The 27,121-nt window shown below is 37.9% G+C and overlaps 1 protein-coding gene across 1 annotated transcript; it reads right to left on the bottom strand.

The window, feature by feature from the left end:
* Positions 1-15,795: 15,795 nt before the first annotated feature.
* Positions 15,796-26,836, bottom strand: LOC125242093 (trypsin 5G1-like). Its single transcript, XM_048150801.1, has 4 exons — positions 26,489-26,836; positions 18,530-18,782; positions 17,478-17,669; positions 15,796-16,144 (listed from the first exon to the last, which is right to left on the bottom strand). The coding sequence occupies exons 1-4, from the start codon at positions 26,713-26,715 to the stop codon at positions 15,926-15,928; spliced, it is 891 nt and encodes a 296-aa protein (XP_048006758.1). The 5' UTR covers positions 26,716-26,836; the 3' UTR covers positions 15,796-15,925.
* Between the last annotated feature and the right edge of the window lie 285 nt (positions 26,837-27,121).

Below are 27,121 nucleotides of genomic sequence, written 5' to 3'. Positions count from 1 at the left end.
TCCTTCTTCGCATCGTACGACTTATATTGACCGGGATATAGACCGTGATTACCTTTTTTATTTTTGTCGAGCTCCCGATATTTCGACGCCGTTGCATGCATCATTATCACGGAAAACTGACGAAGGCGGGTGGATATCAAAGTTGTGTAGACAGCGCGCGATCTACCCTCCTTTGCGCAATCAATATAAGTCAATATAAGTCTAATGAAAATAATCGTGAATCATTCAAAATTCTTACTGTATTGTACGACGTTTTTCAGTTGGCCCTTTGAAGTTTCGACGTGACAAGAAATGTAACACTTTGCTAACTAGTGCGGAAAAACGCTTCAGATGTACTGTAAAAACTTTTTAACTCACATATCTTCAAGTAGCTTCGTACCTTCTTGTTCTACATTAGAAATTCAGTCGTCGTACGTAATTAGCTTCGAGTTCGGATGCGAACACGGAACCATTAGCAACTGGGCCGGAATCACAATGACAAGACTAACACTTGATTAAGTAAAATGGGATCAGATGTTAAATGATACCCTTAAGCCCCATTTAGATGGTACGAGTTTCTCGCCCGTCTTGGTCGAGAAACTCGTATGACATAATCGTATGCGATAATCGCCTGGCGAGTATCGTACGAAAACGTTTACATTAGTGCGAGAAATAAAAACTCGCATACGAGTATCGTATGCGAGACTCGCCAGGCGATTATCGCCAGGCGAAATAGTTTAGACGGAGAGTAGAGTTTTCGGGAGATATTTCCATAACATTTCTCGACTCGTCTAAACCGGTTCTCGTATGACATTTTTTCTCGAACGTGCGATTATCGCACGAATCGGAGCGAACCGATTTTCATACGAGTTTTGCCTGTTAACTTGCGTGCCTAGTTGCTAATTAATTAATTATATACACATATATTATATGCTTTTTTATAATATTGGGTATAATTTACCTTGGATTTATTTGAATTTAAGATGAATAGTACCCAATAATATTAAAAACACTATAAATGATTTATGAAGGTCTCAATAATATACAATAGGGAAAATAATGATTTCGACCGTAGCGTTACCTAGCTAATAAAATCTTGGTTGCGATACTTGCGATTAGGTTTAGGATATTATTAAACATAGAATATAAATAACATTTTTTTTAAATTATCGTAGGCATTTTGCCCCATAGATATATGGGGTAAAATGTCAGTAGGTAAACATTAACTGTATAATATTAATAAGCCGAATTTATTTTTGGTTTTAGCAGTTACTGAGAGGTAGCTATAAATATAAAAACACCATGTTTTACATGATTTCTACTGAATACATTTCGACTGAGTAGCGTATAAACTCGTATACGATTCTCGCATATGTGTTTTGTTTACACGGAGACATACAAATATCAAAGGCGAGGCGATTATCGCCCCCTCTCGTGCGATATCGTACGCATAGTTTACTTACATGATACGATATTTTTTTCTCGTACTTCGATAATCGTACGTTCGAGGCGAGAAACTCGTACCATCTAAATGGGGCTTTAAGGTTTTTAACACCCGACGCAAAAATGACGCGGTGTTATAAGTTGGACGTGTCCGTCTGTTTGTTTGTTTGTCTGTCTGTGTGTGTGTCTGTCTGTGGCATCGTAGCTCCCGAGCGGATGAACCGATTTAGATTTGTTTTTTTTTTGTCTGAAAGCTGAGTTAGTCGGGAGTGTTCTTAGCCATGTTTCATAAAAATCGGTCTACCATGTCCCGGTCGGGGGTTTTTTCAAATTTTTGATTTTGTGGTTAGGTTATTGAAGTCAAACTTCTAAGTTCTAATGGGACTTTGAACTGACAGCGCGCAACACTCAGTCATTGTTACTTTGCGTGGAATGCCACTCACTCAGCGCGTAACATTCTGTCTAAACGCGACTCAATCATTCCATTCATTCACTCAGTCAGTGACAGAACAGAATGCCCAGAATGGTTTTGAATGGTGGAATGGTTGGTTGGAATGTGTGTGTGTTGTATATGTCGCAAGGAAATGGCCAAAACAAAATGGCGAATCCATTTCATCATTGACGTGACAAAACGTGAAACGTGATTGTGACTTGACAAAATGTTTTTGAGGTTATGTTAGGAATTTTCTCTTCTTTTTTTGACTTCTTATTTTTTGTATTTTTAGTTACTACTATAAACAACATAAAATCACGTCTGTATTCCCAAAATGAGTAGGAAAACCACATGTCATGTTTAAATTATCAGGGGCCCCTCTAGCAATTTAGGGTTTGAAAGAAAACAAAATTGTGATATTAAAGTGATTGTTTGCCAGCCCATCGTCCACTCACGTAACAATGGAACCCTGTGGGGTATGGATTTCATTGAGGTGCGGGCGATTGGCTGACCACCTGTCACAGCAATATGACAATTGCGTTTTCTTTTAACCACTTAATTTTTAACAGTAGCACTGGAACTTGAGCAGTTTACTGTGCCCTGCCTTTCCTTTTTGAGTATACATGTGTGATTTTATGTACGTATATTTTAAAGCCTGATAGTAGGTAATTTTGCTAAGCCCTTAATAAAATTTTAAGAAAGTTTAGAGTATCCTCTCTGTATATTAACTTTCAGATGCTTAGGATTTGTACGTACGATTTCGCAAAACATTGTTTAGTAAAACAGCAGCAAAAGACCGTTCAAAATCCAATCTTCAAACACTGGCTTTACCAAAACCCACCTCTTTATCGTCTAGCTTCTGGGATCTAGGCAGAATCTTTTCATAAAGCAAAATTTGTGGCACATTTTCTGCTCGTGAGGCAAAAGTGACAATTTAACACACGATGTTTACCGTTGACAAATAACCAGTATAACCAAAGGTCTATTTGAACTTTCGATGTCTTAACTTAATTTTACATTAGCCTTGTCATTTTTTTTATACTACGTCGGTGGTAAACAAGCATACGGTCCGTCTGATGGAAAGCGGTCACCATAACCTATGGACGCCTGCAATCAAGTAGTGTCACATGCGCGTTGCCAACCCGTTAGAACTTGTAGTTCCCTTTTGCTGTGTTAAGTACACAGCAAAAAGGAGCGTACAAGTTCCAAGAAGGGTTCGGGTTCCGACGACTCAAAGGACAATAGACGGAACAAATTAGTTCCATAGATCCTTCCGTCACCAGCACACCGCACCCTTGTTGAGCTCTGGCAGCCTTACTCACCGGCAGAAACACAACACTATGAGCAGGGTCTAATGCTATTTGGTATCGGTCTTCTGTAAGGCGGAGGTAGGTACTTCCCCAGTTGGGCTCTGCTCTAGATTCGAGCGAGATGATATCCGCTGTGCTGTGCCCTACCACACAAAGCGGAATACCGTTCGCTATGCCCTACGTCTTATAAACCTACCTCATTTTTTATTAGGTATGCAAAAGCCCGTAATTACTCGTAGCAGGGGCGGCTCACTACGCGATTCTTTACACTACAAGTAGGTACCACATGCCGGCGGCCGCGCATTAGCGGCCCATTCGGTGGTGACGACATTCGCGCGGCGCAATAGGACTCAATGTTGTTTGTTCGGTCCGTTTGTTAATACAAGCAAGAATAATGAAAAAAAAAATGAAAGGTGGCATTTTGTGAACATCAAAGCAGTGATCCTTCTGTACTTGTACTAGTAATTATATTTTGTGATTATAGTGCTCTGCCTTAATGGAAATATACTTTGTCTTAATTTAGATCCAGAACGCGATTCCTATTCTTATTATTATTGAAAAGGGTTCATCAGATTTTTTAAATTGAAATAGGCTTCTTCATTTATTCTTTGGGGCCACGAGGCGGGCTGGCTAGGCAAATAGTTTATACTTTATTATATTTCAAATGTCACGCATCAAATAAAACATACACTGTGAAATAAAAAGGACCGTTAAAACTTTGCATAGTGACCTTTGAGATCATAATTAACAACTTTTATTATTAACAGGGACCAAAGCTGAAATTGCGATAAAAAATTTGGCTTTTCCATAGAAATGAGCAGCATCATGACATAGTCGAAATGTTTGAAACAGCCAATTTATATTTTACGATTATAATAAATATAATAAATAAATATTGGGGACACCTTACACAGATCAACTTAGCCCCAAACTAAACAAAGCTTGTGCTATGGGTGCTAAGCGACGATATAAATACTTAAATAGATAAATACATACTTATATACATAGAAAACATCCATGACACAGGAACAAATATCTGTGCTCATCACACAAATAAATGCCCTTACCGGGATTCGAATTCGCCGCCGCGATTCCTTTGAAACCATATTTCTCTAAAACTAAAACTATACAAACTATAAAAATATACAAGGGCCTATTTTAGATATAAGCTAGCTTTCAAGTTTTATGAATAGTCTTAGTTCAATTCAGCTGTTAGTTTTCTAATCTTATCTTACCCTAAACTTTGACGACTCTGCTAATTACTAACACTAGGGAGCAAAAGCGTCATCTAAAACACATCTACCACTGACAGACTGGATTTTGCTAAACCAAGAAGCTATTCCTTTGTCTGACATGCGGGTTAGATATGCAGAACTGCCGAATTTTGCATCATTTTAACATCTTGAACATGTAAAATAAAATCACAGAGTCATACCGACATACTTCTATGAAAATCATATTCTTATCTTCATAGAAACTCTATTAGTTTGCATTAGTATTTATCTGGCATAAAAACATTATTATACAGGATGCAACACAGTGTAATAATAGAGTTGTGCCTGCTCGTTCACTGAAAAGATCGCTCCCAACTAGTACAATCTCCGTAGTGTACTAGTTCGTTCTTTTAGGACATTTAGTACAGTTGTACACCGAGAGAGCGAGAGACATTGCGCATATGGCGTACAGTAACGCTCGCTCGTACTAGCCGAGAGCTGATTGGCCGTGTTCGCGCGCTCTCGGTCCGAGTCAGTCGGTTAGGGTAAAATCGCCTCATTCGGTGACACGCCTAATTTGGTGATACAAGCTTTGAAGCACTATTCCGAAAGACGATTTTTGGTTGTTTCACCGAATTAGGCGTGTCACCGAATGAGGTGAGTTTACCCTATAACAAAAGCATAACACCGAAAAATACTTGCACTAAAATATACATCGTGCCAACGTTTCTGCTTAGTAATATTGTCGTAAAATATTAACAAAGATAAGACGAACAAGTCGGCACGTGTTGCAGTACCCTAACCCTTGCCACGTTTCTTACTTGTCACGGATACATGACATGTCATTACCTACAAGGGTTAAGTCTAAATCATAGAATATAGCGACAATATTTTTTCTCGAAATTGAAATGAAAGATTGACATGAATCATTTAAAATTACATCCATACGTAAACTGACTCCTTATAGGTATTCTAAAAAGGGCAAAGGGCATGAAACTATTTACTTAAATGCCACTTTTAGTTAGGTATTAAGAGGTTTGAAGAAAACGAAATTGTGATTGTTGCAGTTACAATAAAAATGGTCAAGTATGAGACGGATTGAGTGTCGCGCAAAGTTGCAGTAATAAAATAAATATAGACAATACTGTCCACCCAACCAATTGAACCCATATCCCACAGTCGGCTCCTACGACACACATGGGAGGAACTTCTATGCAATATTATTGTAATTAGAATTTTATGTATTTGGGATTTTCTTCATTGTGTCCGGCACATTAGTAAATTGACGACCGGTCTGGCTCAGTCGGTAGTGACCCTGCCTGCTGAGCCGCGGTCCTGGGTTCGAATCCCGGTAAGGGCATTTATTTGTGTGATGAGCACAGATATTTGTTCCTGAGTCATGGATGTTTTCTACGTATATAAGTATGTATTTATCTATTTAAGTATGTGAATCGTCGCTTAGCACCCATAGTACAAGCTTTGCTTAGTTTGGGGCTAAGTTGATCTGTGTAAGGTGTCCCCAATATTTATTATTTATTTATTTATTTTATTTTAACTATCTATATCAAAGCAATATTTCGATAAAGATAACATATTTTGTAAGAGATAAATTACTTAATTAAGTTACCTTTTGAAGTGGCTAAAGAAGACCAAATCAGTTTTTTTTTAACCGCCGCCCCAAATCTCAAGGAAGGTGGTCCGTATGTTTTTTTTTGTTTGAATAACGATATCTCCGTCGTTACTAGACCGATTTTGGAAAAAAAATGTTTGATCGAATGTATATGCTTACAGATTAGTCCTATTTTTATCAGAACCCAGTTCTGACGATGGGATCATGGGGAAATCGAGGGAACTCCTCAAACCTTAACGGTATACGTGTATTCATTTGTGTTTCCATCAAATAATCAAAGACTTAGGTACCTACATTAAAAGCAGTTCAAAAAAAATACCTACATATTTCTACATAATCCAACATTCGCAAGTACCTTTCACCAGAACCCCAAAAGCGGCGGTTTTTTTTCTTAAAAATTATAATAACTAGCTATTTGTTTACGCTTATTTCTTTTGATTTAGACCAACTCAAGAACGGAAGGGACTGATTGAAATATTATGTCTATTACAGCGAAACCATCTGTGGAAGCTTGTGTCATAATTTTTACAATATTTTTCAAAAAATATGATTACATAACAATAAAGTATACAAAAGAAAATAAAAAATCTAATGCAAACAAAATCCATACTTAATGGGAAAGTGTGTGTCTGTTTGTTTGTCCGTCTTTCACAGCAAAACGGAGCGACGAACTGACGTGATTTTTGAAGTGGAGATAGTTGAAGGGATGTCGAGTGACGTAGGCTTTGTAACCCCCTATTTCTCTATGGGAGGTGGATTTTTGTATGAAACATTTCGCAATTTTCAAATTTAACGTAGCCACTACAAAGCATAGAATTTAAAAAAAGCAAGATGCGCATCACGCGGGCAGCGTTCCAGCAGTGTATAGCCTCGTCGCATTTGCTCGAAAATAATGCATTAAAAGACATAATTATGTTACCATAGATGATGGAAAACTTAAACAGATAGGGGAGACTGGGGCTAGTTGAATATAGGGGCAGGTTGACTAACTATTAAAACATTGAGCCAAAAATCGAACTTGAGCCGACCAGTGATACGATTTATGAGGTACGAGAGGCTCACCGGTGACTGAGCGGGGGGAGGTGACGGATTTTCGTACCTCACTGGTTGGCTCGTTTGATTTTTGGCTCTTTTTAATAGTTAGTCAACTTACCCCTATAGTCAACTAGCCCCGGTCTCCCCTACTGTTTGTATAGGGTGTTTATGCAGTGTCTGCTTTCATTCCTCTTAAGAGGACAGTAGACAGAGCGGCGACCGGATATTGGAAGACACCCCTTGATGCTGCAAAGCACATACAGTGTGTTACTTTAATATGGGCAAATATCATAACGGTGGTTAGTATAGGATATAAAAAAATTACCTAATTTGATAACTTTTATTTTTAGGATTGAAATTGAGATGTTACCCACCCAAAATAGTTTGGCTTGTAATTGAGTTTGCATTACCTACTTCGCTAAACGCTCGTTGACAGTTACTTATAGCTCATATCGCGTATTTAATGTCATTAACAAATTTACGACCGGTCTGGCTTAGTCGGTAGTGACCCTGCCTGCTAAGGTGCCCCCAATATTTATTTCTATTTATTTATTATCAGTTATTCGCAAATATTCATACAGTATAGAAATTTTCTCAGCCATTGCTGCTGAGAGAATTTCCAAAAAAATATTATGTGTTGCTTAAAAACACCTCTTATCACTCTGTGCAAGTGTAGCTTAAAAATACCTCTTATTTAATGATGACACATTATCAACTTCTTTTTTAATTTTTCGCCCTTATAAGGCTTACACACTGTATATCGAAAGGATATACGTAAAGTTCGATTTTTCAAAAGTTGAATTGCTTTGGACAAATTTGTTATAGGGCACTTCAAGCAATGAATTTGTAATCCAATTTGGTTCAATCCAAATTGCCAACTCAGCGTTATATTTAATAAAATAAAATCTCTTTGAATCACTATTTGAGTATTCAATATACCCAAATTAGATAAAGGGGTTTTAATTCTCCATATGAGCCATAAACATGAATCAAGCAAACCTGACCGACGCAAAACGTATGTTCATTATCGCTCTCTCTTTCATAGATTGTAGAAACCGCTAGACGACGGGAATGTGATGCCGCCATGGCACCACTTTTCCATTTCGAATATAAGTATAAGCAAAGGGGATTGAGTATAAATAGAGAGTCACTGTCAAAGTAAAATGTATAATCACAGTACTCATAATGCAAATTTAAAATCAGGCTTAAAAAACTTTTGAAGCTTAGTTTTGACAATTTGGCCCGTATTATTTAAATTATTTTTAAAATGTCAAATATTATTGCCATCCTAGCCGAAAGACAACCCAATGTGTAGCGCCATCTAGGAGTGTGAAAATGGAAATAAAAAAAATAAAACGAAAGGTTTATTTTTCAAGTAGGCATATTACAATGCGCATATGAACGTCAAATAAAGCTACGCCGGCTCTAACCCTACGACTCAGCCTCGAGAAGATTTCAGTACGTACATTTATCTTGAAGGTATGTTTTTTATTATTTATCCATCTACAGGGAGTTAAATTTATACGTCTTTGATATTAGTATTACGAGTGTTAGCCAGTTACTCACTAAACTTCATATAATTTCCATAAATATGGAGAGAAAACGCCGTACCAAATTTTTAATCGTAGCTAGCGTAAAGTACCTATATTTGTTTCTTTCACTAATGATATTCTTAATGGAGTATACATGATGGCATTATGTTAATTAGATCCTACATCCTACTCAATAGGTATAGGTACCCTCAGCACAGTATAATAAAGAGTAATATCGTACAGTATGGCCACTCCCGCTCCCCGCTGAAAGTGCCACTCACCCACGCTCGGTTACCTCACAGTTACCGCCTGTCAAAAACGCGAACAGTCGACCTGTCATATCTTACTCATACAAGAATGGTACGCGTTCACCTACACGAGCTTAGAATGTGTGCTAGGAACGCGCCTCTTTCATATATTTGATCGCCAGTGTCCGAGATGTGCCCTCAGTCTATATTATTAACATTGTCTATGCTACCATTTCAGTTTCATTTGCTCAGCAAGATTTCAATCAGCGCTCGTGAAATCAGGATAAAAGAACACATTGGCTGCTCAAATCTGAATCGGTAGGATGAAAAAACGACTCCGCCAATGAGCCTTTTACAACCAATACTCATTTTCTTCTGCAAGGCTTAATTTTTTTTTTAATAAATGGGCTTACTCTTGGCCACAGACTAGCCAAATACAAAAAAAAAACTCAAACCGCAGCAGCAAATACTTACCAAAAACTATATTTATGTCTTGGATTTATTGCTTGCAACATAATTGATATCGCCAAACTCAGTAGGATGAAAAAAAAAAACATTATGACGACTGCCCTAACCTACCCTGCCTGCTAAGCCGCGGTCCCGGGTTCAAATCCCCGGCCCCGTAAGGGCATTTATTTGTGTGACGATCACAGATATTTATTCCTGAGACATGGATGTTTTTTACGTATATAAGTAAGTATTTGTATATTAAATATATCGTTTTCTGAGTACCCACAACACATGCCTTCTTGAGCTTACCGTGGGACTCAGTCAAACTGTGTAATAATGTCCTATAATTTATTTATTTATTTTTATTGAAACTTTATTGCACAGTAAAAATATACAGTTACAAAAGGCGGACTTAATGCTACATGGCATTCTCTACCAGTCAACCTTCAGGCCAAACAGAGAAGACCAAAAAAAAATTATTTATTTATTTATTATTTTCCTCGTCGCTTTATTTTCGTGCATGACATTTCGCACATACATAATATGTAAGTTCTAAAATAGTATTTTATATAATCGTGATATAATACAAAGCTTTTCAGTCGAGTACCATGTTTAGGCCACGAAGCTTGCTGAGTAGCCTAATAGTACAGTACGAGAGTGAAAAGCTTAATTATATAACTATTGTATACAATACTTTTTCTACGAGTCATCATCTTCATCATCAATGGACGGAAATATCATCATTCATGCAAGTTAAAATTGTGTCGCTTAACTTCAAACCTGGGTAAATCCATTTTGCTTTAAGGTTGAATATATAAAAAATATAATATTATCTGAAAGATAATCAACCTTATAGCTGAATGGATTTACCCAGTTTTGAAGTTAAGCGACACAATTAATGTTAATAGAGTCGTTCACCGTTGTATCAACATCGAATTACCTAGCAACCAATTGTTTGTAATAACCGTCTCTGATTGGCCGATAACGCGACAGATAAAAAAAAATATGTTTCAGATACAGGAAAATTTGCCAGGTATCGCAAATTAGTATAGAAATTGTATGAAGTTCTATTTTTGAAATTATTACAGTTAACGAAAGTCAACTATAATGAGCTTATTATAATTGAGTCGGAACTGCCATAGAGTATCCAACACTGAAAAGTTAGCACTTATAGTTTAGTCTGTGGTACCCTAATTGACAGATTATAGTCGACAAGTAGAAAAAACTCATTGTCATAAGCCGGGCTTCGAAGCCGCGATCTCCAGATTTTATTAAACGTCGCTTGCTCTTACTACTAGGCCACCAGCGTAGTGAAAGAAAGCGCCAAGTTTTTTTTAATGCTTAAAAATGGGTAGGATTTTTAATACGCAATGCCGGAAAATATTATAACAACCAACCACGCACCCCATTAAAAATAACACTGTTTTGAATTTCACAGAGGATCCCGTGTGACACTTCATGCTACTCATTATTTTAATTACTTTACTCATCAACTTACGGCCGCATTTCACAAAACTGCCGTAATGACAAGGAACGTGCGCGGCTATTAGCTTCTGAAAAGGAATCAGGGTATTGGCTGCACGCGCTTCCTTCACGGAACCTTGGTTCCGTTTTGGACCCACCCACCTTACGCATCGCTGTCTGCCTCCATCTGGGCCTTAACATTTGTAAGCCCCACGCTTGCAGTCGATGCAACCAGCCGGTGGATGCCTTAGGACGGCATGTCTTACTGTGGAGAATGACCACAATTGGGCCCACGGTGTCCCCCCCATGAACAGTCAAGTTGTATGCCCGGAGTGGTTTAGTGGGTATTCTCCTCCCGCGCTCCTCACTTGGAGGAGCAGCAGGTTGATGGAGCGAGTCCCACATATCCCCCGTAAGACCTTGGCCCCTTTGAAGGCTGGGGGAATGCGTAAACGCATTCCACTTCGATAAAAAAAAAGGACGGCATGTCTTACACTGCCAAAAGAGCACAGGCCGTCTTTATAAATACGTCACAATAAATGATCTCATCCGACGCGCACTTTGCACCGCCTCCCTTCCTGCGACTTTGGAGCCGTCAGGCCTGTCTGCCACTGATGGCAAGAGACCTGACGGTTGCACTCTCGTGCCTTTGAGCCTTGGCCGGCCTTTAGCGTGGGACGCTACCTGCGTCGATACGCTAGCACCGTCCCACGTTGAAGCATCGACCCGGAAGCCCGGGACTGCCGCAGAACAGGCCCAGTTGTTGAAACGGCGCAAATATGCGTTTTTAACAAATCGCTATGAATTTGCAGCGCTTGCCATCGAGACGCTGGGCCCGTGGTCGACCGACACTAAACATTTTATAAAAGAAGTGTCGGCCAGACTAATAGGTGTCTCGGGGTACTACAGGGCAGGGTCTTTCTTTGCCCAAAAATTAAGTCTAGCGGTGCAAAGGGGCAACACTGCCAGCAGCAGTTTGTTTGTCCGTCTTTCACGGCAAAAATTCAAGCGAGGATATCGTAAAATCATCAAATTGAGATAGTTGAAGGGATGGAGAGTGACATAGGCCACTTTTTGTCTCTCTAACGCGAGCGAAGCCGCGGGCAAAAGCTAGTATATTATAATAAAAAAAATATATATATAGGTACTTATATAAGTACTTACTGACCGTTATAATTAATCGTTATCTGTTATATTAAAAAAAAAATTCAAGCGAGGATATCGTAAAATCATTTTATACTCTAAGTACCGACATTTTGACACAGGTTTCACTGGCCTTGCACACATACTTTTACCCCCTTATTCATAAACGTCCTCTAAAGTTATCAAGCCGATAAAGTTCGTTTATCCCTTTCTGACGTATTGGTGTGATAGAAAGGGACAAACGAACTTTATCGGCTTGATAACTTTAGAGTACGTTTATGAATAAGGGGGTTAATCGTTACCTCACAGCCAACTAACCAAGCATATTCAAGCTACTTGCACAAAGACATTCGTCTTCCAAACATACGGAACAGCTTAAAAGCAAATAGAAGTTTAATCTGCGAAGTCATACAAAACTTCCGCGAAACATGTTGGTGAGGGAGCTTGTAAAATTGCTTATAACTTTGCGCTGTACACTCGAGTTCACAAATATGTGTACGTTTCTTCACCTTAACTCTTTGCAATAAGGTGAAAAAGTTTACAATATTTATGAACTCGATTGTAAACCACAGAAATGTATTTAAAACAGATGTGCTTTATGACATAATACATAGCGATATAAATGCAACGATTGCTAACATTTCGTTTAACATTTGTGTGTTTCTGTGTTTGACGACCGGTCTGGCGCAGTCGGTAGTGACCCTGCCTGCTGTGCCGCGGTCCCGGGTTCGAATCCCGGTAAGGGCATTTATTTGTGTGAGGAGCACAGATATTTGTTCCTGAGTCATGGATGTTTTCTATGTATATAAGTATTTATATATTATATATATATCGTTGTCTGAGTACCCACAACACAAGCCTTCTTGAGCTTACCGTGGGCCTCAGTCAATCTGTGTAAGACATGTCCTATAATATTTATTTTATTTATTTATTTGTTTTATATAACGCTTCCACTATATTAATGTAAGATTATTTTGAAATTTTTCTAATTTTATTTATTTTTTTAAATCTATGTTATTATTGTTGTGTACACTCCTGCAATTACATTGCTTTAAAAATATATCTCTTTACAGAATGACCTTCGTAAAATTATCAGAATACGCCGATGTATAAAAAGCAATAAAAATCCTACGGTTTCGACGATATTTATTTATAGGTACTCCGCTAAAAATTAAAATGTGATTTAAAAATGATGAAATTCGTGCCATGACTCATGCCACAAGCATTACGAATAAATATGAAAAAAAAATAACAAAAAAAGAAAACAGCGGAAAAGGTGGATAGATTATATGAGTGATTATATATATAATAACTTTACTCAGCTTTCAAACAAAAAAAAACTAAATCTAAATCAGTTCATTCGTTCGGGAGCTACGATGCCACAGACAGGCACACACAGAGAGACAGACAGACAGACAGACACGACAAACTTATAACATAACACCCCTTCGTTTTTGCGTCGGGGATTAAAAAGCAAGTGAACGATGAGATGAAAGGCGATAGAGGTATGGATAGAAGAAGACATGCTTAGCTGCGCCGATCTCAAATGACTAGGTTAACGGTAAGAGGGCTTCCATGTAAAAAATAGTGAAATCGCAACCGAGCGCTTAATCATACCGTGTGTGGTATCAAATTAAAGATCTTTTCGAGTAGTTTACAAATATATAACATATTATAGGATTTTTTCTACTTAGTCTAACAAAATATGAGAAAATGTCCAGAAGTGGCAATAATTGTAACGGGGAAGGCTCGTTTTCGAAAAATTGACAAATATAATTATATAATAGAAATTTATAATCACTAAGGCAATAGAAAACAGAAGAGGCGTACTCGTTGGACATCTGCTACGACACGACCTGTTTTTCAAAAACATCGTAGAAGGAAAAGTAGAAGGAAAGAGGGGAAGAGGAAGACCTAGGAGAAACTTTTTCACCCAAAGAAAAGGTTCAGGTCGTGTCGTACCAGAAGGTGAAGGAGTTGGCAGAAGACCGGACGAGTTGGAGATTGCTCCACCGACAAGAGCACAGCTCTTAAGTTAGAAGAAGAAGGCATAAGAGCAATTTTAGTAAACGTTGCAGATTAATTTTGTATAGAAATAACTCTGATGTGATGTAAATTTTCAAAAGAATTGTCACTTAATTTTAGGTAATTTCTGAAAAAAATTAAATTCGTCATAGCCTTGTTTGCTCTTTTTTAAAACCTTATAATAAAAATGTAGTCTGAGAAGTTTGTAGTACAGGATATACGTATTATAAATTTACCAGTTTCAGTAATCCAAATTGTCCAAATTTTACAAATAAGATCGACTAATCCAGCGATATACGCGGGTTTTCCTAAACGTGCATCGGAGAAAAATTCATAATTAATTTACTGAGTTAGTTTTCTAAAATCCAGCCTGATAAGCCTCAAAACAATAAGATGTTCTAATTGAAACTTGAATTAAATATATCTATTGGATAACGGAAAGTGTAGTATTTTACCGACTAACACTATCAATTTTACATTATTTTGACGTTTTTCTCGAAAGCAGCCGTAAATGAAAAGTGAAAAATCTGTTCTTCATCATAGTCTGTTAAAAGAACTACGAACTTACTTACAGTCACACTTAAATCTTCTGAAGATTTCAGGACGCTTATAGTGATTATGCGTTCCAGTGTAATGATGTTCTAAGCCCTGCTCGCCTTTGTCTCGAACTATGTTGTGCGCCGAAAACTTTTGATCTCTTTAGTCTTTCTGATGCCCTAGTAACTTCAAGTCGCATAATATCTTACGCAGTAGTAGTACTTTGAATTATAATATACTAGCCTATGCCCGCGGCTTCGCTCGCGTTAGAAAGAGACAAAAAGTAGCCTATGGCACTCTCCATCCCCTCAAATATCTCCACTTAAAAAATCACGTCAATTCGTCGCTCCGTTTTGCCGTTAAAGATGGACAAACAAACAGACACACACACTTTCCCATTTATAATATTAGTATGGATAATTTATTAGTAGGTAGTAGTTTAGACTAAGTATCAACTTTTTAATTTTATGGCACCTTTGCAGGTTTAATAGTACTTACATTACGATATGAGCGCGGAAAAGAGGAAATCTTTTCAGTACACATATTAGTGTGCTAGTTTATCGCACTAGTGCAATAAGTGGGTCATTATGTGCCTTTGTCGTGCTACACGTGCGAAAAGGATTTCCATTAATCTTGTCGATTTCAAATTCGCCACTCGTTCCGAACTTCCTCACTTGTATTGTAATGTACTATTTTTAATAAGATTCTGCTGAATTATTGATTAAACTTGGAAATAGAGATTCATCATCATCCTCCTTGCCTTATCCCGGCATTTTCCTCGGCTCATGGGAGCCTGGGGTCCGCTGTGACAACTATTCCCAAGATTTTGCGTAGGCACTAGTTTTACGAAAGCGACTGTAATCTGACCTTCCTTCCCAAAGGGTAAGGGCCTTATTGGAATTAGTCCGGTTTCCTCACGATGTTTTCCTTCACCGAAAAGCAACTGGCAAATGTCAAATGACATTTCGCACATAAGCTCCGAAAAACTCATTTTTTTTTTTTTATTATAAATGGGCTTACTCTTGACCACAGACTAGCCAAAGGCAAAGACGTGGTGTTTACTGTTTTACTGTAACTATATCACGTTACCATGAATTAAATACGTTGCTACCGGTCACTTAAATTTGGTCTCATAATTTAATATTGCAATAAATAACAAGTCAAGTGAGATCATTCATTTAATTAAAATAACAAACAGAACAAACATAACTATTATACTAAGGGAATATCATCTACCAGAATCAAACTGCATTTCGTAATAAAACATTGGTCTGAACTTGTCAAAACCTGACCAGAAATATATAGGTATGACTATTGTCAAGAGGGCGCTGTTATTCTGACGTATGCGGTGACAGTTCAGTATAGTATGAAGAAAATAGTTTTAATCAAATTTCACAAGATGGCGCGTTGCCATATATTTCTGCTCAGGCTTCAGAAAGCTTATAGGTTTGATTCCACCCTCATCAATCAATTTATCACTGCTCAATCATCATCCTCATACTCCTCATAATCTGTGTCAAAAATCGTCCACTTATGCCACTTGATGCCACGCAGCGTGGCGTGTATCCAAGAAGTGATGTTGGGTGCTGACGTCAACACAACGAAGGTAGGCCCCGGCAGAAGGTCACAGTCTTCTGGTACCCACGAAGATAAAACGCCCCATAGGATCCCGTTTAGGACCACTGGGGCACCGACGTCTCTCTGAAAATAGTACATTCTGTTATAAGTGCCGAAAGTAGGTATGTCATTACCTACTTCAGAAGTCAGAGACATGTTACTCGTACCACGGTTACACTTTTTGGTGTATTAAATATGATTAGTTCCATGGTTTTTTTTTACAGAAATCTGGATAAAGTAACTGTTCACCAAAGAGCTGGCTGGTAGTATCGGTTGCTAAATTTTGATGACAGTTGATTTTGTAAAAACTAAGTACATTTGATGCCAAATTACTGAAATTAACTGTTAAAAAAACCAGACTCTTACGACTGATGGCAAAAATGTCAGAAAACTCAGTTTCCGATGAATTTTTGGTATATTTGGTTGAACTTTGCAAACTCCAAATCAATTGGTAAGAAGTTGGGCGAGAAAAGTAACGCTGTGTTAAGTTGGAAGCCAAATCTTAATTTGGTCATTGAGCGAAAAGAATCAGGAGTACATTTTACATTGTACAACAAATATGAACTTGTGTTACTGTGCCTCGGGGAAGACATAAAGGCTTAAAATTTATTATCGCGCTAAAAATCTTAAGAACTTGGTAATTAACAGTAAATTCTTCTTTATCTTCGCCTTTTACTTACATTGGATGCCTGTTTTCCCACATAAATAAAACAGATTTTATCTAAATATTCTCAGATAAATTACAAAAAGTTTACCCTCGTCACGTGTAAATACCAGCTTTTCAGTTTTCTAGTAAATGTCAAAGGCGCGTCCAATGAAACATCCCTGGGGCAGTCTGTCTACATATAAGTTTTATATTATGTTATGTATTTTGAATCGATGCGATCGCTTTGTTTCAAATAATGATTTAAAGTCATGATGTAATGATTGTCAGATTATCATTATCATCATTCTGAAACGGTCAAATTTCCAGGGTTTTCGGTAAGGTCATCCATAGATAGGTTAGGTTTGTTTTATGGCAATCTTGAAAGGTTACGCGATTTTGAGAAAAACCAAATTATGAGTAACGAAAATGTGGACAAACGATACTTAAGACTTTATGGGAACCAATACCTCCCTGCGTTATCCCAGCATTTGCCACTGCTCTTGGGAACCAATAGCATACCTCGGACACAGGCGATCAAATATATAAAAGAGGCGTGTTCCTAGCACACAATCTAAAATCGTGTAGGAGAACGCGTACTATGCTTGTATGAGTGAAATATGACAGGTCGACTGTTCGCGTTTTTGACAGGCTGGCTGTGAGGTAACCGAGAGGGTAGGCGGCACTTTCAGCTGGAAGCGAGAGTGGCCATACTGTACGATAGTACTGTTGATTATACTGTACCAATAGAGACCCTTTTTTAAAAAGTCTTACCGAGCACGGATCTGTCCCGCCCGTCATCGTCGGATCCAGACACATGATATTACTCTTCAAAAACCCGAGCTCGTCCAGCACCTCGTCACACTGTTGTTTCTTCGACGGATGCAGATGAGCTACCCGTAGCATGCGCCGTCGCTGTATATCTTGCATCGACGCCATTTTGTACAGCTCTGCTGAACTGGTGTGCTGTGGAATGTACGAGTAAACATAATGATATGGGAGAGAAAAGCGTACACCTAAAAGTTGGCTTTAAAATTGGGCGAACTAACTTGTTCGGGTGCAGTGGGGTCATTTCGAAAGGGGAATCTTGTTATGATGGGAATCATGGTGATTTTTATGTGACTCACGAAATTAGACGTCTTTCGAAATGACCCCAATGCACCCAACGTCATTATACACATGTCGGCCAGTACTGTTTATATCGATACTGTCGATAGTTTCAAAAAAGGTTGAATTAGTAGATATCGTTTAATTTTTCGCGAGAGCTGCTGTTGTGCTGTTAGTTCAATGTACTTAATAAGTATTTTAATGCGATTTTAGTACCTAATTTGGTGTTTCGTAAATAATGTAATTTTATAGCAATAGAGACACAGATATTAAACTATTTTATTGTAGAAAGACCACTATTGTTATAAATAGTTTGAAACCGCTTATAAAACTGTGACTCGGCCAAGCCACGTATTTAAAGTTTAAGAAGTAAAGGTGCGGGACGTGGGTGACGTCATTTCCAAACTCAAATGGAATTGGGCGGGGCATGTTGCCAGGCAGAGTGATGGCAGGTGGACCAAATTGTTGACTGAATGGTGGCCGCTATCGGATGTAAGAAGCGCCTGGCATCCGTTGGCTCGTTGGGTGGACGACATTCGAAAAACTGCGGGGCACTTCTGGATGAGATTAGTTCAGGGCCGGGATAAATGGCGTACACGAAGGGAGGCCTATGCTCAGCAGTGGGCGATTAATGGCTGAAATGATGATGATGAAAGTAAAGGTTTGTAGAGTTAGAAGCTAGATAAATTAACCGAGAAGTTAAAGCACAATTCACATACCTGCATAGACCAAGCAGTAACTATAAAATGCGTAGCCATAACATTTTTCCTTTTCCTCTGCAACCTGATAGGGTTCAGATTGGCCGTCAATCTCACTCGCTGACCCAGCTGGATGAGTGCTATGTCAAACTCAGGCTTCTGGTCATCGAAAAAAGGGTGGAATTCTATCAGCTTTATCGGCATTAGTTTACCACCTTGCTTATTGTTGATGCTTCCGAGGCGAACGTGGATGAGACGGAGAGAATCGCGGAATCTAAAAGATTTACCCCCTTATTTATAAAAAAGTTACTGTACTGATTAGTTGTAAAAGTGTTTTGTCCCTTTCTCGCAAATGCATAAGTCAACATGACAGAAAGGGACAGAACACTTTTTTACTAATCAGTTTTATAATGATGATTTTGTGTCAACAACAATCTGCCATAAGGTTTTGACGTTTTAGAAAAGTTACTCGATAGGAAACGTCATGTACCTACATACAGCTTGGCAATTAAAAGTAGTAATGGAACTATTTTTCATCATAGCAACACTTACTTTTCTCATGCAGAAGTGTCAAAATAGTTGCCACATGCAAAGCGGTTTACATAGACGATGATGCTCCTACTATTTTCTTCTACTCTTTTTAACCCCCGACGCAAAAACGACGGGGTGTTATATGTTTGACGTGTCTGTCTGTCTGTCTGTCCGTCTGTCTGTCTGTCTGTCTGTTTGTATATCTGTCTGTGTGTGTGTCTGTCTGTGGCATCGTAGCTCCCGAACGGATGAACCAATTTCAATTTATATTTTTTTTGTTTGAAAGCTGAGTTAGTCGGGAGTGTTCTTAGGCCCTGGTTTCTCTGACCACCCGCCGCCGGCGGCCGGCAACCGACGCGGGTAGGCGACCGACGACGTTCGAATGTATTGTTCGGAAATGTTTGAGGGTGGTTTCTCTGAATCGTCGCCGGCGGCGGGTAGGTCGACGGGCGAAGGTCACACGCCGCACGCGACGGTCTGTATTCGATTTGTAGAATAGCAACGGACGGCGGGTGGCGTCTTGATATGGAAAATGAAATGATTTCACTAAAGATAATGATGAATTGTACTTTTGTGAAGTGTTTTCGACATAATCGAATATACGATGTAAAATTTTTTTTACTGCACTGCAAGTGTTTAAGCACCAAGTTAAAAAATTGCACTTTCTTTTTGCCAGTTTTATACAAATATCGTTTGACTGTCTCTTTTTTTGGATAATATCAATAGGTACTTACGTACCTACCTATTTCATGAACATCTTCTTTTAAGAATGTAAGTATTTTTGTATTCATTTTGCTCAGAGCACAACACAACAGTTCAAAAAGCAGTCTACCAGAGCGTCTGAGTTCCGTCGCCGGCGACGGGTGACCAAGGCTCAGAAAACCCACGCACCCGCGACCGACGGCGTGTGGCGCACATCCAGACGCTGCCGGTCGCGTGTGACGGTCCAGAGAAACCAGGGCCTTAGCCATGTTTCATGAAAATCGGTCCACTATGTCGTGGTCGGGGGTTTTTTCAAAATTTTAATTTTGTGGTTAGGTTATTTACCAGGCTGTAAAAGTAACTCTGGAGAGCTGCTCACTTGTTTATTCTATCGAATACTGTATACAAAACCTCACTACTAATACTGTTACCTCATTGACTGCATACAAAATAGCCTATTATTTTGCGCTTCTTATCGTAATGTAGTTCTGTCCCTTTTTGACTCACTACTACCACAGATAGAGGAGATACGCTAAATTACGAAGCCTGAACGATTGACCCCCTATCTATGCACTCTGTATCAAGTAATATTTATCAGTATGTACCTAACCTCTCTCTTTGAGCTTAAAGTGTTTGCCAAATTATAATATTAGAAACAATTTGGTCCCTTTTGAATACGTTTTGGTCCAAAGAATAGTTATTTGTTATACAAGGGGTCAAAGTTGTATTTTAACGCCGAGTGTGGTATTGAAAAACGAGCATGTGAAAGGATTCTATAGTTGAACCACGAGCGAAGCGAGTGGTTCGAGAATAGAATCCTGAACTTGCGAGTTTTTTCACACACGAGAAGTAAAATACATTTGCACCCGAGTGTAACACAAAACTTTTCCCCTCACTATAGTGAGGAAACTTCCAGTAGTTCCACAGGTGGTAAATCATCTTTATTACTAGATTCACCTACTTTTATCAATATTAAAACAGTTAATTTGACTTTATTCAAGGTCAAATTACTTTACCCACTAGTGGATAAAATGCGTTTTTACCCGCTGGTATTAAAGGACAAAACACGTGTTTCCGAGCTAGTGAGGGGAAAAGAAGATTAAATAATTGTATGTCAATCATTTACTAAGTAGCCACGGCTGCATGCAGAAGCTAGAGATTTTGTAACGACATTTTATACATTTTCATTTTATTTTGTGCCTAAATCTTTACTCATGCAAAGTACCGCAAATACCAAACTCTAAAGCTAACCACATCAAAGCCTGAACGCATGGAAAGGCAGGTTTGAGTGGCCATATTTAACGCCTCGCATTTTCAAAGCGATAAAAATATTTACATTTATAAAGCGGAATATTCAGTTCTCTCGTGCGAGGATGATTTGTGACCGAACTAAAGAGATAGCAAGTCGGCGAAGATACAGGGTGAAACTCGAATCTTGAATGGAAACATGTTCTTTCTCTGTCAACTATTCTGCCATCCTAAACCGAAAAGCGATATCTCAAACGAAAATCCATAGCTAACTTATATTTAAGTATCTATAACTGACAGTTCCATTTTCAAAATCATTTGGTTTTGATATAGTTCCACTCGACTTAGCAGGGCAGTATTGACTATTGAATATTCCGGGTGACGCTTAAAACAGATAAGTTTATTCTTTTTTTTTACCATTTTTGTAGTTCATTTTTGATTTTGTTGTGGTTTTAGGATATCAAAACAACTTTTTAAAATAATTAGAACAATGAATTAGTAGATTTTTTTCCAATCTAATTGTTAATAACACCTATTACGTCATTTCTCGTTGTTAAAACTGAAATTTATCACATTTATTATTTTAAATATCTTTTTTCTACTCCCGACCTGTTGTTATTCGTCATTTACAAGGTCGTGTATAGATCTTTAAAACCCTATATAAAAGTCTTTTCCCCAAAGCCAGCCCCCGCCGGCTTCCTGCGCACGCGCAGCGCTCTCAGTGCAAACCTTTGCGTCAAAATACAGGAAACACCGTGAAATTCACGAAAAAACTATTAAAAACTAACTGCATGGTCGTAGAAAAAGCATTGTATGCAACGGTGTTTAACTGCGTCAAAAAATACTTGTGGTGTCTTTATTAACAAATTTTGGATTCGTCGCCTCAAATAGTTATAGTTACCCACGCCATTCATCTTTTTTGACCTCCTTTAAAAGCCGGTTGCATAAAATACTATAATAGTACATTACGATACAAGTGTGAAAAAAGGAAGTTCGAGACGAGTGGCGATAAATTAAAATATGACCGAAAGGACTGAAAGGAGTGTTTTAAATCGACACGAATTACGAATTTCCTTTTCGCACGTGTATCGTACGACGTTTTTCAGTACAGATGGCCCTCGGAAGTTTCGACCTGGCATATAATGAATCACTTCTCGCACTAGTGCGTAAAAAAAACACCATCTGTACTGAAAAAGTTGTTTTAATGTCCGAAAACTACACCGAAATCTAAAATTTACAACAAAACACGGTAACAAAAGAAACTTTTCTGATTTAAGCGACAGCCGGGATTCAATTCAGTCGTTCAATTCAATTTTCGATTTACGATTTAAGTTCCAACCTGTATATTTGAAATGGACATCATTGGAATATCGTACATCGTAATATATTCTTCTAAAGAAGCGTTCTTGTGTAAAGTACCTTCAAGAAATAAGTGTTGGGTATTTTTCGTACAACGCAATTTTTTACTTGAATGAATATTGAATATGTATTACAACTGATTTGGATATAGAAAAAATATTTATCTCAAAACATTTTAAAAACAACGACAAAAAAGCGTAACCTTGAAATGTATGGGCCTTTTAGGCTTAAAACTAGATGGCGCTGTTTCGCAGCATGGAAGTGGCCAAAATCATATTGTTCCTAAATATTTTTGCGTGTTTTTATTTTTTTAAAGAATAAATGACATTTTTCTTTATTTTAATATCATGATATCATGTCAATACACATTTTGAAAAATATAATAATTTGTAGACATCATCAGTGTAGTTATGATAGTATTTAATAGGTGGCGCTAAAAAATCAAGGTACGATTATTAGTATGAAGTATGTAAATCCTATACATATAATTTAACAATGGGTCCTGTGAATAAGGGCATAACTCAAAATGACTGTGAAAAAGGGCACAAGTCCCACCTCGGACTTGAGCCCTCAACACCCACTGTAATCCTTGTTACATAAAACTGTTTAGTGTTCGTTTACTTCTGTGTGTGTTTACTTCTGTACAATCCAAAAAGATAGCACTGGCCAGCTAGAAAAAAAGTATCTCTATAATAACACTGTCAAACAGTAGTCTGTAGTGTCAGTGTACAAACTATATTTTTCTACTCCCGTACGGTTATTCGTGACTTACAAGGTCGTGCATAGTACTTTAAACCCCTACATAAAAGATGTCAGGACAAGTCTATCTAGTCTATACCCTGAAAACATTTAGTAGCAGTAGCACGATATAGCTGTTACAGTTCAGTAAATACATTGCTACCAACTTAACAAACCAATCATTTCATCGTAGAAAATTAAAATATTGTATGAAATAGGTACATTGTTGCCAACCTTAGAATGTCAGATAAAGCCTGGCATTCGCAGAGTCGAGACTCGTTCGTTTTCTGCTGCGATCATTGGCGACGCGTCGAATCGCATTCAAATGTATGAGAACTCGAGTCAACTCGACTCGATTCGTCTTAGTGGCCAGGCTTCAGAGAACCATGTACCATAGACAGTTTTATTTTCATGTTTGCACTCAAACTGCATATTCGAAATGGTAGGTGGTCCACTAGTTAACTAAGATGACTGAAAGTAGGTATTTATTGAATTTATAATTTTCTTTCAAAGTAAGTGCTTGGTCGTAGAAAAAGTATTGTATGCAACGGTGTTTAACTGAGTCAAAAAATGCTCGTGGCGTCTATATTAACAATTTTCGGCTCCGCCTCAAATTGTTACCCACGCCACTCGCCTTTTTTGGGGACTACCTTTACATTCCTAATGACGTTTGTTCGAAAATCACTTGGCCTAACTCATTTGGCCGAATTATGAAATGCCTAACGCTCTTTTGGCCTAACGATCATTTGGCATAATTTAAATTTTGCCCCAAAAATGACATTACCCAGAACCGATTCGCTGTTAGAAAGGTAGGTTTAGGTTAGGTTAGAACCGTGACCTCACACAAATCCGAATCGCTTCTAAAAACGTGGGTTTTAACGGCGTTAGGCGAAACAATATTAGGACATTTAACCTCCTAAGTCCTCCCGTACCAAATTTTGTACATAATAAAAGTGGCCCTTCAGTCCCAGCTATAAGTAAGTTATTATAGTAATAAACGCCGACAGTACATATTTTGGTACAAAATGTTCCGGGGCCCCGTGCTCAAATTTGAATGTTCGCGGGTTTATTGTGACAGTCCATAGAGTTTATGATTACACTTTTTAATAATTTGGCAGCTGTCAGTTGTCAAATTGGACATTAGTTGTCAAAACCACGTGAGAGAAAGATTGACAATGGCGGCTGCACGACGTAAAGGTAAGTTTAATCTTGTTAAATCTTGTGAATCATTGTTGTTTTCATTGTAATTTTGTTGCTAATGTGTTAACTAAAGATGGAAACTTAAAATAAATTGTAAATTTTAAACATTCATACTAGTTAGCAGTTTTACGTGGCAGTAAAATGTTTTTGTTCAATTTTTTGCACTTTCGGTCTCTATGACATGTGTTACTTTTTTGACTATTTTGATATTTTTTAACTTCTTTTACAGTCCTGAAAGAGCAAGATATACTCGAATGTCTTGATAATTCCGAGTATGAAGACGACGTCGATGATGGTACAGATGATGACGAGTTTTTGCCAGTTAATCGAATGGATTCTGAAACTTCGAGTAGTTCTGCATCGGAATCATCATCCGAAGACAATTCGACATCTCAGGTCAGTCAGAATGGAGATCGGAATCGTGGCCGTGGTCGAGCGAGAAGCAGCCGAGGACGAAGCGGTCGAGGAGGAAGCAGCCGTGAAGCAGAGGAAGTTTGTAATACCTAAAATTCTATAAACAACTTAATTTTTTATATAGTTTTATAAGTAAAATATCCATATCATGTGATTGGTGATTAATAAGACACGACTGATGATTGTGTAATATTTTGTTTGTTTATATTGAAGTTTATGATGAAATTGTATGAAAAGGTTTCTAAACTTTATTTTAGTTATAGTATTTCCATTAAAACATGTATGTTTCTGAATATCTGCTTATTATTTTTCCTTACTATGTTTACGATTTGAGCTACAACTCAAGCCTCATGTACATTTTTTTGAACAAAATCAGATCAGATTCAGACCGAAAGTGCAATTTTTTGTACAAAAGATAGGTCTATTCAATTTGTGCCATCGTGGTCTTTATACAACGTACAAACATATATAAAAGGTCCCATGTCTATACCGGTTCTAATTTTGATGCTACGAGGCAAAGTATGTCCAGGACTGACAGCAAATCTTTATTATGTACAAAAAAATGTACAAGCGGCGTCTATAACTTCAATGTTTAAAAAAAGCTGGGTCTTAGGAGGTTAAATTAGGCCAAATGATCATTATGCCAAAAAATATTAGGCGATCTAAAAATCGAAGAAAAAACTTTAGGAATCTAGATATACATCCCCTTTTTTGACCTCTTTTAACCACCAGTTGCATAAAATACTATAATTGCAATTTTATTATTTTATTTTATTTTTTTACAACAGTTTGTCGCTAAATTAGAACCAGGAGCAAATCGAGCCATTTTCCGAGTCACGGCATAGGTAAACCAAAAACCATTTCGTATTATGATAGCATTTATTTTCAAATTATGTGCAGGAGGGCGATTTTTGAATCTCGCATACGGGATTTTGTCACTAAAATACCGGTTGAAAACGGTGACTTGCTTATTATTTTCAGTGACAATTTTCTGAATTCGAACGCGTGAGACTCAAAAATCGGCCCGCAGTACCTACATTCCATCCCCGAATTTCTGCAAATGAGTATTGCTATAATATCGCTAAACACAGAAATTAGAACACCGTTCTACACTTTTCATGAGAAAATAAAACAAAATAAAAAAATATTATAGTAGATTATGTCACAAACTCATGATACGTTTAGGGGAGACCGAGGTGAGTTGTGACAAAGTCGATTTTTGGAAACTTATTAACCTATTAGTAAGTTCGCAATAGCGCTCGTTTGGTAGCTTAAAACTTAAAGTTAAAAACCAGCGCTGTTGCGAGCTTCCTAATATAGTTAATAAGTTCCCAAAAACCCACGTTGTCACAACTCTCCTTTGTCACAACTAATCTCGGTCTCCCCTACTACGAGGGCACGTTACTGTAGCTAGAGATTTTCAACAACCATAAATGTCACTTACGCTGACGCTGCGCTGCGTAGCGTATCTTAATCCCTCTTATGCTTAGACACGGATCCGTGCGTGGGAATTTTTATCTATTGTCTTAAATGTCAAGGACATTTTTTCAATGATCAAAATTGACAGGCCGCATACGAGGGGTTTTTCTGTACCTACCAATTGGTGCGGCAACCCAGTTGCGTAACCAGGGAGCGTCAATAATTGCACTCTTCAACCTATCGAATATCTAGTGTTTAATGTGACTACTGCAAAACATTGCACTAGCTAGATCTTTACAATAGTGCGTTTTTCCCGATCTGATTTCGACCCTTTCTAAGTACTTACTACTAAAATATAAACAGACTTACAAGAACACTGAATCCGCAACCGTCAGTACCCAAGACTCGTCTATAAGTGCTCCTGCGCACAAGTATTTGGATTTATTCAAAATGGCCGCCACGTAAGGAAACACATTACTGCTGGACACTACTGTATGATCCCCTAACTCGTATGTAGTCGCATTTTGAAACGTCTTCAAAGAACTCTCAGTAATACAAAACAATGATTTTAAAACTAAAATCACAATAAATAACATATTTTGATTTAAATCTCAAAGCTTAAAGTGAAATCACAATAATGGAAAGTAGAATCTATTCAAATAACTTGTATAACGGTCTGGCGACTTTTAATCCAATTTTGCGGCATTACAATGAATGTTTCCAGTTTAAAACCCGAATAGTAAAATGGCGGCAAATAGTGCTAGGTGATTTTGTAAACATCGCAATTGTAAATATTGACGTTTCATTTTGTAACAATGCGTTTATGCAACTAACTTCAGTCCTATTTTTGTCGAAACTAATTTCGTCGCGGTTATATATTTGGGTGGTGGTTTTGAGAAATTCGTCTGTAAGTAGGTAACTTCCAGGGTTAGGATAGCCACACCCAACATGCCAGACATGATTTCTGTCTTGTTGTTATGTGTATTTTGTCTTGTTTGTGTT

The sequence above is a fragment of the Leguminivora glycinivorella genome, unplaced genomic scaffold, assembly GCF_023078275.1.
Source record: "Leguminivora glycinivorella isolate SPB_JAAS2020 unplaced genomic scaffold, LegGlyc_1.1 Scaffold6, whole genome shotgun sequence".
In the NCBI taxonomy this organism is placed as follows: domain Eukaryota; kingdom Metazoa; phylum Arthropoda; class Insecta; order Lepidoptera; family Tortricidae; genus Leguminivora; species Leguminivora glycinivorella.
This window is presented reverse-complemented; position numbering and strand designations above follow the sequence as displayed.